The following is an 18,096-nucleotide window of genomic DNA, read 5'->3' on the forward strand; positions in this document are numbered from 1 at the left end:
TCTCAAACATTTTTTTGCATTTGATATTATATTAGATTAAAAACAAAAAAAGATTCTAGATGTGTTTAGGTGATGTTATCACCATCTGCTCTTTTACCCTCGATGATAAAAGCAGAATGACGCTGAATAAACCTGCAAAGTGTTCAATACTGACTTTCACTCAACTACCGGTGGTCTGATGAAAAAGCTCCTTTGTGTGGTGCACTGTGACCATGCAGTATCTGAAACTAGAGCCTTATGTGCCTCCATTCAAGTGTGTGTGTGTGTGTACCTGAGCAAGGCACTGTATTCGGGGAAGTAGACACTTCTGTACTCCACCCACCGGTCATCTGAGTTATCGCTTGTGTTTTGTGTCAGAAGCCTTTTCCTGGCGAAAAGGTCAAACGTTGCGAACCTGCGAACAGACACCTGTTTGACTTCTGGAGTGTCCGCCTGCTTCTGACGCAACACCTGTGAGAGTCGGGAACAAAGGGAAGTTAATGGACTTCAATTTCCACAAAAACAGCTGGTAAATATTACCTTAAGCTGTAAAGTCTCAGCACTTGCAGAGTGAAATGTTTTCCTTTTTTTGACAGTGTGAGGATTAATTTCAACAGACCGTTGGGAAGATTGTGACAAGCAATGGAGCAGAAAGACATACTGTACAGACTTCACATTTATCATTCGTCCAGATGTTCAATAATAAAGTCATGTTTTCCTGAGATGAATTGAATAAAAGTTAAATGTAGGCTGCTTTAAACATAATGTACAGAATGAATTATGAATCTGTAGTTATTTCTGCAGCATCTATATCTTTCTGTCCATCCATATATTCTGGTGAAGTCCACACATAGAGGACATTACTGCGCCAAGAGGAAGAAATGCAGAATGCAAGATGGCCCCATCAGAGGAATCTTTTCCTGTAACCCGAGTGTTATGTCTGTATAATGCCCATCTATGGGGAAAAGCCCTACTCTGACAGCTACTGCTCCTGCCTGTACAAGGTCTGTGTACATGTACAGCTAATCAGAAGTAGAGCGAGAGATTCGTCCTCGTGACAAAGACGCTGTAAAGCTGGAGTGTATTGTTGTACAATGACTCTTGCAGAAAGAAAGGATTCAAGTTATACAATATGCCAAAATAGATCAGCACACTATAATAAACCAAGATTACTTAACACACAAACTGCTATTATATGTAACAGACTGAAACTGTTATTACATGGGCAAGGTCCCTGTCCATGTTGTTCACATCTTGGGTTTGAATAAATACTACATGACACTAAAATACTACACAGTACAAATGCCCAACGAGAGATGCCCAAGCAACACATTTTATGTTGAACATTTAACACATTTTGAAAACATGCACGCACAAATATACTGAAACCACAAGCTGTTTGTGCTTTCTTTTGAGGATACCAATACCTGTCTGAGTAGAGTCCACCTGGCCTTTGCCACATCAGTAGCACCACAGGTTACAACCAGGGAGCCGTGGGAATTAGCTGCGCAGGTGTCTTGATTCATATTTTTCCTCAAAGGCGAAGCCGGCTCGGTCTTTTCTGCAGTACCGGTTGAGTCCCTCTCCATTTTATCTTCGAAGACGTGGGCGGAAATAAACCTGTAAACAAATGCACTGGCTGTAGGGTTGTCACAGTTATCGGTAGAAATGTGGTTGTACAAAAAATAAGGTGTTTTTTTCTCTCAAAACAACACCAACGCAGCTCGCAGATACGCTTCACTGTAATCACCTGTTACACCCACAATGGAAACATGCTACTTCCGTACACTTTTGGCGTTCGAGGCATAGCAATGGAATATCGAAACAATGATGCCCGATCGTCCATTACAAACGAACCGCCGCGTGTGTCTGGATTCGATTATTTTAGTCTGTGTATGCTCGCTACGTCATCCACAGTGGGCTTTGTTTAGGAAATCATACACGTGCATATAATCTGTACGCTGCTGTGAACGATACATATTTCGGGTTGAAATACAATGCCTATTTGTCATATTAAACGTGTAAACGATTATTACTGTCGAGGTAACCGATGTTAACTTACCAGGCAGTGACAGTTGGCTTCTGAAAACCACATAAACGCAGCTAGCACGTGTCTATTTACCTGATTAAACGTTACATCGTTGTAATGGCTGTTCTCTCCTCTCTGCTGTGTTCACCGGCTCGTCTCGTTACACCATCTCGGTTAGGATTTTTTTGGGAGCTTGCCGTTCGCAAACGGATGACATGTCACTCCCTGTCCGTCCTACGTTGCTGCACGTCGGTAAGGGTGTTCAGTTAACGTTACGGGGATGACACTTTTAGGCTTGGTGTGAGATTACGAGCTGTCAAGTCATGCATTGTTCAAAACGGTGTCTCCTTTTACCAGGCTGACAAAACGAGTGTTGTACTGAGCCGCAGATAAGGGCACAGGGCTGAAATCAAGCACCTCTGGATGTGGTTCACTGCACTCACACGGAAATGAGCTGCAAGGCCATTAATAATACAGTTATTACGTCAGAATACTAACGTGTTCATTTCTTTACAATAATAATCCTCAACGATTCAATTTAGGTCTCCCAAGTGATATCTAGAATTCATTTAAAACAGTCACCTTGTTTATTTTTAATGGAAAGCATGTCATGACACCACCCTACCAAATCACAACTTTACAACCTTGTTTTTAGTGAACACCAGTTCACTGAGTGGTTTACAAACTGTACTCGTCTTATTTAGACTTCCAGTGTCTTGCTCAAGTACAAGGTACAGAATATTGATTTGACCAGTAATGACCCTTGCAATGTGAAAGTGTTTGGTTACCGTTTTAAAAAGTTTCTCGTTTTATTTCAGGACACTTCAAACTCATCCACTGATCATCTCAGCTCTGGACTTGAGAGGTACAAGGACTTGCAGAAGTATTTCAACAGGAGGCTGAAGGCAACGTACCGCAGGTTCTCCAACACACCCGATCACTCATCGGTGAGGCCGGCCTCCTGCCTCAGCTTTGAACCATTTCGTAATGATTTTTAATATAAGCTCAGTGTAAAGGGCATGAACATTCAGCCTTTTGGTGTCCCTGTGAATTCTCTTGGCACAGATCTGTGGACATCACCATGAGTATTTCATTGAGAGCGATGGCATCTACAGATTGGACCAGAGACAGAGTAAGCAGAAAACATGAATGCAGCTCAACTACTGATGTCAACAATTCATACAGCCAGATAATTGGGAAGGGAAACCTGTGACATTATTGTATTCTAAAGACTGGAGTTCATCCATGGAGATTTAATTGAAAAACCTTTTTAAAGAGGACAGGAGGCAAACCAAAAACAAGATTAAACTGTAGTACCTTTTATCTTATTTATCCCCACAGCTGCATCTGCCACATCTTATGCATTCCATTATGAGGAATAACGTCATTCCAACTTTTATGATTGGCTCAGTATCCTCTCTTTGTTTGCAGGCGAGCCGGTGTCAGAGCAGGTGCTAAATCTAGGACAAGTCTCTGGACAGGAGGAGAAGACAGGACTTAATGAAGAGAGGAAGCAGAGGATTCAGTGGACTGTTCAGATAATACGTCTGTCCCCACAGGAAAAGCATTTTGCTGCAACACTGAAAACTACTAACGGAGACGAGCCGAGGTAGATTATACACTCAACATATCCTTTCCTCGGAAGCAATTTTTCTTTAACTGGCAAATTTTCCAAAACTGTCTCAGTTACTGAATGAATAAGTGGATGAATGTTCTGTTGATCCAGGTGTGTGGTTGTGAGACTTGGAAAGAGAAAGTCCTCCCCTCTGGATCCCCCACACGTCGTATTCACTCTGGATAAAGTCTTGAGCTTTGGTACGTTTTAAATAGTTTGCACTTGAGGTAATAGTGCCCTGGCTAAAATGAAAGGACACGTTTGTGTATGTACGTGTGTCTGCATGTGTGAAGAGTGGGCCACAGACGAGGTCCTGTTTTACACAACTCTGGAGGGTCTACGCTGCGGCAGAGTGTTTCGGCTGGACCTGACCTCCGGTGGAAGCAGGATAACTTCTGTGTATGAGGAAACGCATCCCGAGTAAGTGTCAGTGATGTGACATCTCAGCTGCCTCTGCTCCCACACCACCTCTAATTGATGCACTGCCATCTCCACAGTGTGTTTGTGGAGGTTGCCCTTTCAAGAGACAGACAGATACTGAGCATCAACTGCAGCAGCAGGACCAGTTCAGAGGTGCTGCTAATTGATACAACAGCATCCCATTTAGAGCCTTTCCTGGTTCAGCCACGCCAGCCGGACCTCCTGTACCATGTGGAGCACTGGAGAAAGGGCCTGATTATACTGACTAATACAGGGCCTGGACAAGAATATCAGGTCGAGTTTATACACGATACATTTCACATGAATAGAACGCGTTACAATATTTTAAATAGGTTTCTGTATGTTGGCACCCTTTAAGCCTTGTTTACTGTCTTGACTGGACACAATTGGTCCCTGTTATCAATTTGATTCTGGTGCAGGACGTTTGGAAGGAGAAAAACAATGCTGATAAATATTTCATGTTTTAATCTTGAAATGGAAAAACTAGGTTGTACAGGCCCCTCTCTCGGAGCCACACATGGTCTCCTGGGTGCCGGTGTTTGCCCCCGGCCCTGGCACTGCCATCAAAGACATGGACGTGCTCGGCGACCACTGCGTGTTAGTTGCGAGAACACCAGCCGGTGAGCTCATCCTGGTCGTGGTCCCGCTGACCCATCCCAAGGATGCATACACTGTACAGGTCAGATAGTCTTTAATGTCCCAGAGGGAGATTTGTTTTCACAGCCAGTGCAGATTCCACATACAGATATCGACAATACATGAAATATACACTTGGTCAAATCTACACATATCTTGCTTTTATGTATTAATGTCTTACACTTTTTTATTTCTATACTCCCAAGCTCCCTTCCTGGGCCTGTGCCATCCAAACCAAGACGCCAGGTGTGGCAGACCAACGCGGTGTGTTAGAGTTCTTGATTTCATCTCCAGTCCACCTCCCGGTGCCCTACTGTCTAAACCCTGCGGACGGGCTACTTTTATCAGGCACCGGAGATGAGACCTCCCCAGAGAGCCAGGGGAATTATACCACCACACGCTTAGAGGCCTGCAGCCAAGTGAGAACACCTGATATACAAGATGCATGCACACACACTGAAACACTATCAGCAGGGAGGTAAGCAGTTTGTCTTGAAGCTCACGTGTCCACTGATGAAGCTCTTTTAGCCAACAAAGACCTCAATAGTACGTATTTGGTCCTGCACACATACACCTAGAACACAACATGTAGAAGAATGATGATCATCTGCTCCTCACAGTCTCCAGACCAGTCTCTCTGCCTCTCCTCTGCAGGATGGTACCTTGGTGCCGGTGACACTGTTTCATTCAAAACCTGTGGAGGGTTTGCGCCAGGCGCCGCTACTGGTCCATGTCTACGGAGCATACGGCAGAGATCTCAACATGGAGTTCTGCCCAGAGAAAAGGCTGCTGCTGGAGCAGGGCTGGACTCTGGCCTACTGCCACATCAGGTAACGTATTCGCACCGCAGCAGCCTAAAAACCAACCTGACTGGTTAATTCTGGAATTCGAACTTCTGTGTTGAAGTGAATCTTTGTCATGTACACCTTCTAGAGGTGGAGGAGAGCGCGGCCTGTTCTGGCAAAGACAAGCCCGCGTAGAGGGGAAGCAGAGAGGAGTGGAGGACCTCCAAGCCTGTCTCCATCACCTCTTCTCTTTAGGAGTCTCGTCTCCTTCACTCGCTGCCCTCACCGCCTGCAGTGCTGGTGCTGTGCCAGTGGGAGCGCTGTGCAACAGACACCCACACATGGTGCGGGCTGTCACGCTGCAGGTAAAGGTGTTAAATCACCGGAGAATTGTGTATTCCTGTGTAGCTTTCAGTGTTACTCTGTTTAAGAATATAAGGGACCTCAAGAGCACTTTAACAAGCAGGCCTTTGCCAATATGTAAGAGTTAAATATAAATTCAAGGACGGCCTCCTCACTTCTTACACTCAGGTGTGTACACACACGCACACACACACATCCAAAGACACCTCTTTTTCTGTGTTCAGGCTCCTTTCCTGGATGTGTTGGGAGCTATGGAGGATCCCAGCCTGCCTCTAACTTTGGAGGATAGAGAAGAATGGGGGAACCCAGTAGGAAACCCAAAGCATAGACTAACCATCTCCTCCTACTGTCCCCTTCACAACATTACCCCTCAGGTATGGAGAGGAACACCGTGAAACCCCCAAAGGATGTAGCTGCAGTTTTTTATTTTGAGATTCTCTCTGATTTACTCTTATTCAATTTGCCCTGCAATGTAAATTGGCCTTCTGGTCGATGGATATTGATTGAGGGGATACATCACAATGTCAACTACTATAGGTTAACCATCTTTGTGTGTGTGTGTGTGTGTGTGTGTGTGTGTGTGTGTGTGTGTGTGTGTGTGTGTGTGTGTGTGTGTGTGTGTGTGTGTGTGTGTGTGTGTGTGTGTGTGTGCGTGATTGTGTGCGTGTGATTCTGTGAGCTAGTGCTACCCATCGATTCTGCTGACAGCATACAGCGGTGATCGCAGGGTTCCTCTAGCAGGCGTCCTCAGATACACCGAGCAGTTAAAAAACGCCATTCATACCCACCTCACCATGAAACCAGAGTCAGGTACGTGCACACACACACACACACACACACACACACACACACACACATGCTATCGCAACAGCGAACTCACTTGTTGATTACATAGATAGTGTGCAGCCAAGCATGCTGTTGGATAAATGTGTGTGTTTGTGGACATGTTTTTGTGTGTGTGCATTCCGGGATGGATTTCCTAATTGTTCCCACATCCTTTTCGGTGTGATTTCTGCATCATCAGAGGTTTTAATAGTTCAGGGTCAGCTCCCAATAGTAGTGTCAGTGTGCATGTCTGGAGAGGCAGCAGAAACCGGCGTATGGCTGGCTGTCCGTCCGTCTGGGGAAACTGCTGACAGCATTTAAAGTTCATGATCAAAGTACAGCATAGGTCACCTTGCAGTACAGCGTGTGTGTCAGTGTCAGCTAATTGCTCTCATGTCCCCCTAGACAGGCTCCTTCTCCCTCTCACTTATAATCTGCCTACACCACATTGGTGGTACTCCTCTTTACACCCCTCTCTCTCTCTCTCTCGCTCCCTCTCTCTCTGCACTGCCTCCACTCTCCTTGTTTCAAATGCACACATTATCTCTCACTTTCCTGTTGTTCCCACACACACACACACACACACACGCACGCACACACCAGGCAGCTGACGTGTCTGTGTATGTGTGTGTATATGTCTCCCTAATCTGTCTCTCTCTGTTCTCCGGAGTCTTTGATAAAGTGCTGATGGCATAGACACATGCAGGCGGGTGGGCCGGCCCATTAGCATGGTAAAGAGATAGTGGTAAAGAGATAGTGTATCAGAGCGAGAGATTAGACGCCACGGACTGGGAGCTGTCAAGGTCAAGACCGCACTTGTGAAACAGCCCGGACCACAGAGACCGGGGGGGGGGGGGGGGGGGGGGAAGAGGGAGGGGAGGGAGGGGAATATCAGCTGGCAGCATGAATGAGAGAGAGAGTAAAGACAGAGAGAGAGAGTAAAGACAGAGAGTAAAGACAGAGAGAGAGAGTAAAGACAGAGAGAGTAAAGACAGAGAGAGAGAGTAAAGACAGAGAGAGAGAGAGAGTAAAGACAGAGAGAGTAAAGACAGAGAGAGAGTAAAGACAGAGAGAGAGAGAGTAAAGACAGAGAGAGTAAAGACAGAGAGAGTAAAGACAGAGAGAGAGAGAGTAAAGACAGAGAGAGTAAAGACAGAGAGAGAGAGTAAAGACAGAGAGAGAGAGAGAGTAAAGACAGAGAGAGTAAAGACAGAGAGAGAGTAAAGACAGAGAGAGAGAGAGTAAAGACAGAGAGAGTAAAGACAGAGAGAGAGAGAGAGTAAAGACAGAGAGAGTAAAGACAGAGAGAGAGAGAGTAAAGACAGAGAGAGAGAGTAAAGACACAGAGAGAGAGAGAGAGCGAGTAAAGACAGAGAGAGAGAGAGTAAAGACAGAGAGAGAGAGAGAGAGAGTAAAGACAGAGAGAGAGAGAGAGAGTAAAGACAGAGAGAGAGAGAGAGAGAGAGAGAGAGAGAGAGAGAGAGAGAGAGAGAGGAGAGAGAGAGAGAGAGAGAGAGAGAGAGAGAGAGAGAGAGAGAGAGAGGGGATTTGGGACAACTGGACAGAGAGCGAGAGCAGAGAAAGTGGGCATACAATAAGATAAGGGGAGGACGTTTGAAACAATGTCCCCCATTTTGCCTTTGACCTCCGTGTTCCTCGTTCTTTCAGAATGTGAACCAGCACCGAACGTAGTTCTGAATATTCAACCTGGAGCAGATCACCACGGACCAGATGACTTTGAGTTGATGCTGGAGGAGGTAATGCACTCTCCTCTCTCTAAAAGGGATTTGAAGCATTTTTAAGTTTTTAAAGTGGAGCTTTTTAAATATGTGCTTCCAAATACTCCACAAATAAGGCGATTTAGACACAAGCTGTTCTATTTGATAAATTATTCTTCGTGATTTTGCTTGTTGACAGATACTCTTAAACCCACTGAAAATACACATCCATGCTGAAAAGTGACAATACTGTAAAGAGAATTTCGTACAAACCCTTTTCTCACATTGTGAACACTGACATTAGTTGTATCGGTTGAGTTGTTGGGTACGGACTGAGAAATGTGTCCTCTGTCTTCTCTTCCCGACTCAGGAAGCCCTCACGCTAGCGTTCCTACACACAGAGCTGGACCTGGACCCTCCTCGGCCTCCACGCAGGAGGAAGAGATGGCACAGCTGTCAGGGGGAAGTCAGGAATCGAACCACAATGACCGAAACATCGACCATCATGACCACAATATGAGCCCAAATCTTAATCCACATCAAGAGTGAATGTATCTGCAATGGTTCTCTTTATTACATGTCATGAATCTCGTACAGAGGAGACGTCAAAAAAATATTTTTGTCGTTCGATTGCTGCTGTGAACTTTAACAACTTTTCATATCAGCATTTATAAAGCATATCCATGACACTCAAATAGCAGGCCTTCTCAGAGACGTAGCACTGTTCCGGGTGGCTCGGATTAAACCGAGTGCTGGTGGAGTACTGAATCACCAAACTCTCTCCGGCCTCCGTCGGGATACCGGACTTTTGGAACGCCTTGCCGTCGTTGACCTGGTTGGTGCTCTTCAGCACCTTCAGCTGGTCTGGTAGCTCACGAACAGAGGAGAGATCTGTGATGGCGGATTCTTTACCAAAGTTAAGCACCATGAGGAAAGCTCGGTTAAGCCCGTCCAGCTCTCTGAGGTACGAGAAGACACTGGCATCGGCGTGGACGAAGCAGAACCATCCGCGTTGAAGGGCGAGCTCTGACTGACGCAGGGCGGTCAGGAAACGGTACTGAGCCAGAACAGACCCTTCATCTTCCCTCTGGACCTAGAAGAGAGAGAGAGTGGCACGGGGATACACGATGAGCAAGATCAAGTTGAACAAGCTCTGGCCAGATGTTTCTCCAGAGTTGGACAGCATTGAATGAGCTCTGTACCTCCACATTGATGCTTGTGTAATTAGGGTGTACAGGCAACCAGGTGATGTTGGTTTTGTTGTTAAAGCCTGCGTTCATGTCACCGCTCCACTGCATCGGAGACCGCTGAGGGTCCCGACTGGCACTCTGCAGGGAAATGTAAGCACAATGAATGTTTATGGACATAATTTCATGCACGTGCACTCAGTTTGCCACAAACCTGCAATAAATCCTACCATCATGAATATCACATTGTTCAGTTGTTGACATTTCTTTACAGAGGCGGTGATTTAACATTTATGTCACTATAACAGTCCAAACACATTTCGTCTTGTTTTGTAACGTCATCAATTAAAAAGGGCCATGGCAGAGACGTTGCAGTGAGTAATTCCTTGTTGTGTATGCACAGTACTGACCGCATTGTATTTGCCAGCAGGGTCCTGTGTCTGACTGTCTGTGACGTTAATGTTCTCCATGCCTATCTCCTCGCCGTAGTAGGTGGTGGGAGTGCCTGGGAGGGTCAGCAGCAGCATGTTGATGACACGAACGTAGGTCTGACCAGCACTGGAGGCAATCCGAGGCTTGTCGTGGTTCCCGACCTTATGCACAGTTTAAGAGAAATACATGGAAGGTGGAGAGGGATGAGTTGGGAGGGTGAAGTGGATCGGTTGGCGTCATGGAAGAGAAAGCTGATGCTGAAAAGTGAGGGATGTGGGATGTATAGATAAAGTGAGCGAGAATCCTGGGACTCCTGACTCACCAGCCAGTTGGCCCATTGTCCGCTGGGCATGTTGGCCATCCACAGCTGGACCAGATGTTTAACCCACGAGCCACTGGTGTTCTGAGGCAGGTCCAGCAGGTGAAAGTTAAAGGGGAAGTCACTTTCTTTAACCAGCGGGGTGCCATAGTACATCATGGTCTTGTCCACCTCGTGGTAATCATAAGACTCCGACACCATGAACCTGAAGTGGATCAAGAACTTGTTGATGAAAACATGCAATCTGATCCTCAGCCACACAGTGTCAGCAAGACTTGATTTGAATCCTTGTGAACTCTGCTGAACTCGTTCATTGGCCTTTAACAAGGATTTAATAATTGAACAACTAAAGAAAAGGTTTCAGACCTGTAGAAATGAGGGATATTTTTAGTCTGAGCTTTATATTGCTGAATCAATCTGAAAAATGATTATAGTAGTGTTACTATGTGTCACGTTAACCTTATTGTCATCATATTTATAGACAGTAGTGAAACACAATACACAGGACTGTTGCATAAGTAATACAATTATTGAATGATGAGCTATGTGAACCTTATGGCATCGTGATCATCATACGTAGTGGAAAATGAAGTAGGTAAGGGCATTACCAGTCCAAATTATACAATAGTATCATTGTATGGCTCCCGTACCTGTATCGGCCAGGCTCACGGCTGTAGGCATCCATCTCAGCCCTCCAGTCCCTCAGCAGGTCGTGCAGGCCCAGCTGACTGGTGGTGTAGTCATGGTGGAGGTCCCACTCTGAGGCCACAGACTCCTGGATTGTTGTAAATATAAATAAATATGTGGTAATGTAGCTATTATTGGATGTCATGCCTATTCAGTTAATTCGTTTTGCATAAGGTTTAGGGTGCTAGTGGTCCATTCACAGTAAAGCTTCCAGCCTTAGATCATCCACCACAGTGGATCAAGAGAGCTCAACTGTGTTTCCCTCTGCCCACTGGGAGTTATGAGAGCTTGGGTGTGAATGTGTTCCTTTGTCCACCTAAGCACCGGGTCCAGTCACAGGCTCAGATGGAGAGTAGAGGCCAAGTGATAAGAGACTTTTGGGTTCAATAATGAAGGAGTAGTGTTCAAAAATCTTCAGTTTGGTGCTACTTTTATTGGGAAATTATTGGTTGTTATAGGGGAAGAAGATAAAAGTAACACAGGCAGACAAATGTGTCTTGTTAAGTAAAAAATGTCGCTCTCCGGGCCCTAATGGGAGCACAAAGACAAAGCACTAGGTTAACAGTTGTAAGCGAACCAGCCCGGGACCTGCTTCAGTGCTGGAAGGCCTTTTGGAGGACAGTGAAATAATACCAATAAACACACAGCTGTGACTCTTTATTGCAATTTCGTGCTTCAATGTTTTTGTAGATTGCATGAAGATCTCTGTGTATTGCCCAACAGTGACCTTTTGTTTTGTTCCACGCCACTATAAAGCACCGCTCGGCGTGGGTTATTAAAGACGAGTAGTCGGTCAATGCAGCAGTGAGTGTCACCAGTAGAGTCAGTTATTCTCAAGTGGCAGCTAATTCCCAATGACTTGCTAATCCCCCAAAATATGCCTCTTTTCTAATCTTTCCTCTGTGAGAAATAACTTCAGTCTCCATGGTGCAAAAAGACTTTCTCGGTGGGCTCTGCGTGAATCATGACTCCTTTGAATTCCAGAAGGGCACGAGATGAACCTGACATTTAAACCAGAGATAAATGAATGATAAATCTGGAACACCGTGAACTCTCCCACTCAGCTGGTGATTGTGTTTGTTGTGGCAGCTACACGAGAGTACTGCTTCAGCCCAGCAGCTTCTGCCCACAGTGCTGCTTTTATCCCTCAGACCGTTCTGAGGGATAAATCTGGACGATTGACATGTCACACTTTATATCTTTCAACAAGACACAATCACAATAGAATTGCTTCACTGAATGTTACAATACAGATTGTTAACTACAACTGAACTTTGAGCTCCCAGGAAGAAGAGCTGCTTGGTGAGTGCACAGTAGAGCGGTGGCAAAGAGTAAAGAAATGGACACAGACAGACCTCACTGACTGACCATCGGAACATCTGTTCAGCCAGACCTAACAACTGGCTCTTAAGTCTATGAGGACAGTGACTCATCACTTCAAAAAAAAATGTATTATTTCATTGGCAATTTATCCAAAATGATAACTATAAAAGGTGACACTCACCGGTGCTTTGTTTGGGTCCACCTGTGGTTCATCCCTCAAGTGTGCGGCCTCCATGAGGTGCTTCACTGCACCCATCCGGAAGCCGTCCACTCCCTTCTCCAGCCAGAAACGAATGATATCCTAAAATAGAATCATAAATATAAACTTGATTATAAAATGCTGTGTGTGCAGTGACAATATGTGCTGAAGTGTTTGATTGTTGTAAAATTGCTGCTGGCATAGTCTGTACTTCCTTGTTGTTCTGTGAATTGGCAGTTAAAAAAGCACACGGAGTTACGAGGTCAAGTTAATGTGTAATCAGTTGGCCATCATCACACATTACAGCTACAGATTATACAGGATTGTGGATACCTACAATCACGGGACAGTGGAGAAGACGGTCCAGATGGGGACAACACTGACGAAGATCTTAGTATGAGATATGTCATACGAGTCACTAAAAACCAAACGCTTTTAGAAATGAGTCAATAGCAGAGACAATGTGTGCGGCCGTGCAATCTTACAGTCATCTCTTTGCGGACATGTGGGTTTCTGAAGTTCAGGTCCGGTTGCTCCTTGAGGAACTGGTGCAGGTAGCATTGTCCTCTGACTTCATCGTAAGTCCATGCCGATTTCCCAAACACACTCACCTGAGAGAAAGGAGGAGGGAGTCAAGAGGAGAAGAGACGTGAACACCGGTCTCCTGGATGAAAGTCCTGTGTTTAACGTCTAATAATGACGGGGTTTGGTTTTACATTGTAGTCACTTGAAAGCCTGTGTCTCATACAGATGCTAAAAGGTGATTTGTGCGTCGGTATCAGTCGCAGAGAGGCGTGACAAAGTGTTGGTATTTGACGCCCTGGGAGTGAGAACGGGATGAGTGCAATGCATCAGTGAAGGTTCTGTGAAAATCACTACCGACCCAATTATTAGGCCTCGGAGCGGATCCATTGCAGTCGGTCCAGACGTAGTAATCCTTGAAGTGAGGATCTCCAGTCCGGCTCAAGTTAAACCAGCGGTGACGGTCGCTGGTATGATTGGGAATGAAATCCATGATCAGCTTCAAACCTGGTGAGAACCGAGAGATTAGTGTGAGTCTAAGACATGGACCCTGCCGACAACTCTGCTACCCCCAAAACAAGACGTGTGGCGATCCATCATCAGATATGTGGAAAGGAGAGTACACACCTTTGTTGTGCATTTGAGCCAGAAGCTCTTCAAAGTCTTGCATGGTTCCAAAGAGCGGCTCGATGGCCCGGAAATCTTCCACATCGTAGCCGGAGTCCCTCATGGGAGAGCGGTAGAAAGGACTGACCCACACTGACTTGATGTTCAGGTACTGGAAGTAATCCAGCTGCTCCTGAATGCCTGCCAGATCAGAGACACCACAGTGATCAATGCTGGATACTATAGAGGACTTGGTGCCAAAGAGTATTAAATTGTAATCATTCACACCAAGTAATATCTACTAAACTACTGTATTGAATGCACTACTTGACACAACAAAGTAAAATGTACTTGGGTAATACGAGTAAAACCTGGCAACCTATGGAGTGGTCTCGTGTGACGTCACAGTTTAGCTGTCGGCCATGTTGGAGTACATGTTGGAGTACACACAGCCACTGGCATGCACGGCTGAGTCGCAGAACCTATCGATCATGGTGAACTTTTGTGCTGTCTTTGGTTGTGGCAGCAGAGCTGATAGAGACAAGAAATCATTCTTTGGTTTGCCAGCGGTCATTACACATCAAGGAAATTACACGAAGGAGCTATCCAAGCGACGTCGCCAGAAATGGCTGTCGCGCATCTCTCGGGATATAAAGGAATCGAATTTGGGGTACACTCGAGTATGTGCGGATCACTTTATAAGTGGTCAGTGATTTTATTTACAAATTCGTTTGTGAACAGTATTTAATAAAGGAAATATAAATTAAACATGGACATGAGAAGGTTACCGAAGCTTCATCGGCCCGTGACAGCAGTCGGTGCCAGAGATGTGTCGAGCGTGTACAACAGGCGAAACACAGCGATGCAGCCTCAGCATTGCTTGATATGAGTTTAACGTCGTATCATGTATATATATATATATGTGTATATATATATATATATATATATGTGTGGGGGGGGGGGGGGATGAAGTTAGGAGTTAGTTGAAAGTGAATTCCTACACACACGCACACAATGACATGCACGTACAATGTAAACAAACACACGTGTCTGTTTGCGCTGAGTAAACATTGAATATTGCTAAATATCTGACCAGATCTGTATATATTTACCCTTCCAATGACGAGATGAGAATTCTCGACGACCGTTGCTTTGACGTCTCGGACCCATCCACTGACAAACTGATTATAAGCGTCGAGCCCTTTGTAGCTCTCCAACTCGTCTTTCGTGTAAGGACTCGGGGTGTTCACGAGATACGTGTAGATGTTGGCGTAGTTTACCGATGGAAGGTAAGTAGGATCGGCACTGAAACGATCTGCACTCATCGTATAAGGATCCAAGTTACCAATAACCTTCAATTTGGCCAGGTAGCGAACCTTTGATGCACTATCCAGTGATTCAAAGTATGGTATTTTCGCCGCACTTCCTTGTTTACTCGCCGCCATGGAGGATCTGTATGTACTCCAACATGGCCGACCGACCTGGTAACTAAGGAGATCGTGACGTCAGTGAGACCACTCCATAGCGCGTACTCCGGGTGACGTCAGAGGACATTTCGCGCTCCTTTCTTCAATGAGACGACAGAACAGCAGAACCTGACGGCTGAGTTTCACCTGAGGAGAGGAACTTCATGGACGGGAGCCATTGGGGTAGGTTATATGTTTAATTAATGCTCTACGTTGCTGTTGAGCCTTCGGTCAAGTTGGTGTTTGAGTTGTGAATACGGAAGAGTAGCGAACTGGTCAGTTTAGCGTGCTAGCTAGTTAGGCTATCATGCTAGCTAACTTGGGGCAGCATTACAGACATGGCTCACGGCGCTACATTCTGTGGCTGTTTTTGGTCGCGACTTTACAGGGTTCTCTCTTGAAAGGTTGTTTGCCTGGGGACACGGTGCTCGAAGGTGGGGGAGGGGGGCTGAATTACTTCGGTTAAGTGAAGCCCACTTCTGCCACACAGGTGCTTTGCTGTGCTGAGTCACGCACACAGCGCGCTTTCTCTCACATCCTCAACTGCAGCCGAGGTCGAATGAGGGAAATGTGACAAGACAGGGAGTCATAGCTGAGCAGTAACGAGCACACTTTGGTCGTGTGCTAAACGTAACAATATTTTGTCACTAACATATTCTGACATATTTTTACAGTAACTAATATTTCTGTCATCAGTTTTAAACTTTGTCTCTTATGTCTCTATCCAATGCGGTGTCCTTGCTGATGAAGGCTGTGTGCATGAGTTGCACAAGGTTCCAGTACTGTGTTGAGTTAGTGCCACATAGCAACATGACCAGGCCTGCTGTGTATCTCAGTATTAACGTTATGGTGACTTGTTTATGTGGGGATAAAACATGCTGTCGATATGAAGACTTAAGTCAAATTCAGATTTAATGTTGTGTGTTTGTTTTAACATAATTATCTATATATTTCACAGAATATTAAACGACGTTGACGCTCAGCAAGTTGACATCAGCAAGTTGACGCAAGGTAAAATCAACTTAGTAGTGTTGTAGTTTAACTTGACATATACATTTGAATTCTTAGAAAAACACCCTGATTCATTTTGAAGGCCGTAGTTTGTGTTGCTGCTCAATTATACTGGCAGGACTACTGCATTAATTGTTTTAGCAAGGTACCGCATCTTGATCATGTTTTTTATTGTCTTTCGTTTCAGATCAATGAGGAGTTCAGAAGAATAACCACAGTTCATCTGGAGCGAACCTTTTTGTCGAAATTCGACAATTGCAAGACCAACTTTCTGGAGATACTTGGGACAAAGGGCGGAGTTGCAGGAACCAAAGATCCATGCTGGATTCACCCAGCCTGGTAAAGTTTAGATATCATATATTAATATTATATAAAATTATGTTGGGCTCATATACACTGAGAATAGATACATAATGACGCATTTGAACACATTCAATATTTTTGGTAGTTTCCCCCACTATTGTCCTTTTTTGAGAACACATCAGACTCGAAGATGTAAAAATGAACATCAGTAAATTTGAATTTCAAAGATGTCGTTGAAGAGGACTATGCTCAACATGTCATGAAGAGCCTTGTCATCCATGGAAATGCAACACAGAAAGGCTTCACTCCTGACAATGTCATCAAGGGAAAAGAGGTTCTTGATGACTGTCAAAGTGTGGCAAAGGCTTGCCTTCTGCTCATGGGCTTCATCTGTGTATCTAAGTGTTGTCAAGCATACCCATCGTTTCAAATTAAAAGTGTTTGTTAAATGACTAAGCGTTTGTGTCCTTAAATTTGTTATTGGCAGCACTGATTTAGAAATGTTTTGTCTGGCAATGCCAACCAGATTATATATGTTGGTATTGGTGTGTGTCGGTCAGCAGTGACCTCTCACAGTTCACAAGTAAAGCTGCTGCAGTTCAAAAGATATTTCATGTTTTGTAGAAGGCTTATGTTAAGACAATTTTATTAAATAACAGTAGCCCAGTTTAGAAAATGCATTTTATGTCTAAGGGAGAAATTTGCAAGTAAAAGTTACTTGCATATTTTGGATAAAAAACAAGTCTTACTAGTAAGTAAACTTAACTTGAGAATTCCTGAGTAAAAATTACTCACAATTTCCGAGTGCAAATTGTTACCTAGCTTTTTTCAAGTAAATGTTACTTCTTTTTTTTTTTTTTTTTCAGTGTGGGCTTGCTTTACATTCTCTAATACGCCATCAGATCTAGATTTATTTTGGTCCAAATACGCTGCAGGTATTTTCTAGAATGTAACCGGCCCATAAGAATGCCTACAATGAACTAAATAACTAAAATATAATATCCTACTGGAGGATATTTCACAACCTGGCAACTCAAACGATATTCTGTGTGAAAACGACTTAACGGTCACGAGTAAAGCAGTTAGTTACACATTATAACCATTTATATAGTGTGGCTTCATAGAAATAAACACAAGTGTTAAGGAGGATTAATGATCTGTATCAGAGCACGCGCTCGGGTCAGGGGCATCTTACCTTTGAGGTCTCCGACCCCATCTCCGTCGGAGTCCCTGAAGGACCGGAGATAAACCTGGTACACCGGGGAGACCTGCCACCACTTCAGGCATCGCGGAGACAGCGCGATCACCGTGACGGTGAGCGCCACCAGCGCCAGGGTGCTCGCCACAATCAGCCAGAACATGATCTCCCGGGGCACCCGGTACCTGGCCTTGGAGGAGTGTTGCAGCACCAACTCCTTGGGCATCCCGGCGTACGGCTTGATCTGCGTGTACTCCGCGTCCAGCTTCAGCGCGGTGGTGTCGCGCCTCTCCTCGGGCTCTTCGTGGTTGACGGTGTCTGCCGCTGACCCACCGCCGTCCACGTCCTGATACCCGGGGTTCCTCATGCACTCCCCCAGCTCCATGCTACCTGCGGCTCGTGCAACACTCAACAAAAACTTGCAAACAAACGGTGTTGATTTAGCGTTTGCT

At 45.1% G+C, this 18,096-nt stretch overlaps 3 protein-coding genes and 1 long non-coding RNA gene across 4 annotated transcripts in view; 2 read left to right on the forward strand and 2 right to left on the reverse strand.

Annotated features, from left to right (window-relative positions):
* camkmt (calmodulin-lysine N-methyltransferase) overlaps positions 1–1,594 on the reverse strand; it is a 94,206-nt gene extending 92,612 nt beyond the window's left edge. Inside the window, exons 1-2 of the mRNA XM_079279922.1 lie at positions 1,407–1,594; positions 272–450 (exon numbers count right to left, since the gene is read on the reverse strand). Coding sequence (XP_079136048.1) covers positions 272–450; positions 1,407–1,568 — 341 coding nt within the window. The 5' untranslated portion in view covers positions 1,569–1,594. The remainder of the gene's footprint in view (positions 1–271; positions 451–1,406) is intronic.
* A 531-nt stretch (positions 1,595–2,125) lies between these two features.
* Positions 2,126–9,032, forward strand: prepl (prolyl endopeptidase like; the record flags this gene model as incomplete). Its single annotated transcript, XM_079280478.1, has 15 exons — positions 2,126–2,260; positions 2,827–2,955; positions 3,074–3,140; positions 3,440–3,617; positions 3,735–3,823; positions 3,917–4,043; positions 4,121–4,337; positions 4,552–4,743; positions 4,907–5,119; positions 5,355–5,530; positions 5,634–5,850; positions 6,073–6,222; positions 6,532–6,658; positions 8,342–8,430; positions 8,762–9,032. 15 exons carry the CDS (start codon positions 2,126–2,128, stop codon positions 8,909–8,911), a joined length of 2,256 nt encoding a protein of 751 aa, XP_079136604.1. The 3' UTR covers positions 8,912–9,032.
* slc3a1 (solute carrier family 3 member 1) lies at positions 8,911–18,020 on the reverse strand. Its single transcript, XM_079280479.1, has 10 exons — positions 17,642–18,020; positions 13,688–13,867; positions 13,422–13,567; positions 13,024–13,149; positions 12,521–12,640; positions 10,980–11,104; positions 10,333–10,534; positions 9,989–10,171; positions 9,594–9,719; positions 8,911–9,484 (listed from the first exon to the last, which is right to left on the reverse strand). The coding sequence occupies exons 1-10, from the start codon at positions 18,009–18,011 to the stop codon at positions 9,053–9,055; spliced, it is 2,010 nt and encodes a 669-aa protein (XP_079136605.1). The 5' UTR covers positions 18,012–18,020; the 3' UTR covers positions 8,911–9,052.
* Positions 15,241–16,804, forward strand: LOC306785906. The gene is made up of 3 exons (XR_013772452.1): positions 15,241–15,315; positions 16,091–16,143; positions 16,331–16,804. It is a non-coding gene; the product is annotated as an uncharacterized lncRNA (long non-coding RNA).
* Positions 18,021–18,096: the final 76 nt, after the last annotated feature.

The sequence above is a fragment of the Melanostigma gelatinosum genome, assembly GCF_949748355.1.
Source record: "Melanostigma gelatinosum genome assembly, chromosome: 12".
NCBI lineage: Eukaryota > Metazoa > Chordata > Actinopteri > Perciformes > Zoarcidae > Melanostigma > Melanostigma gelatinosum.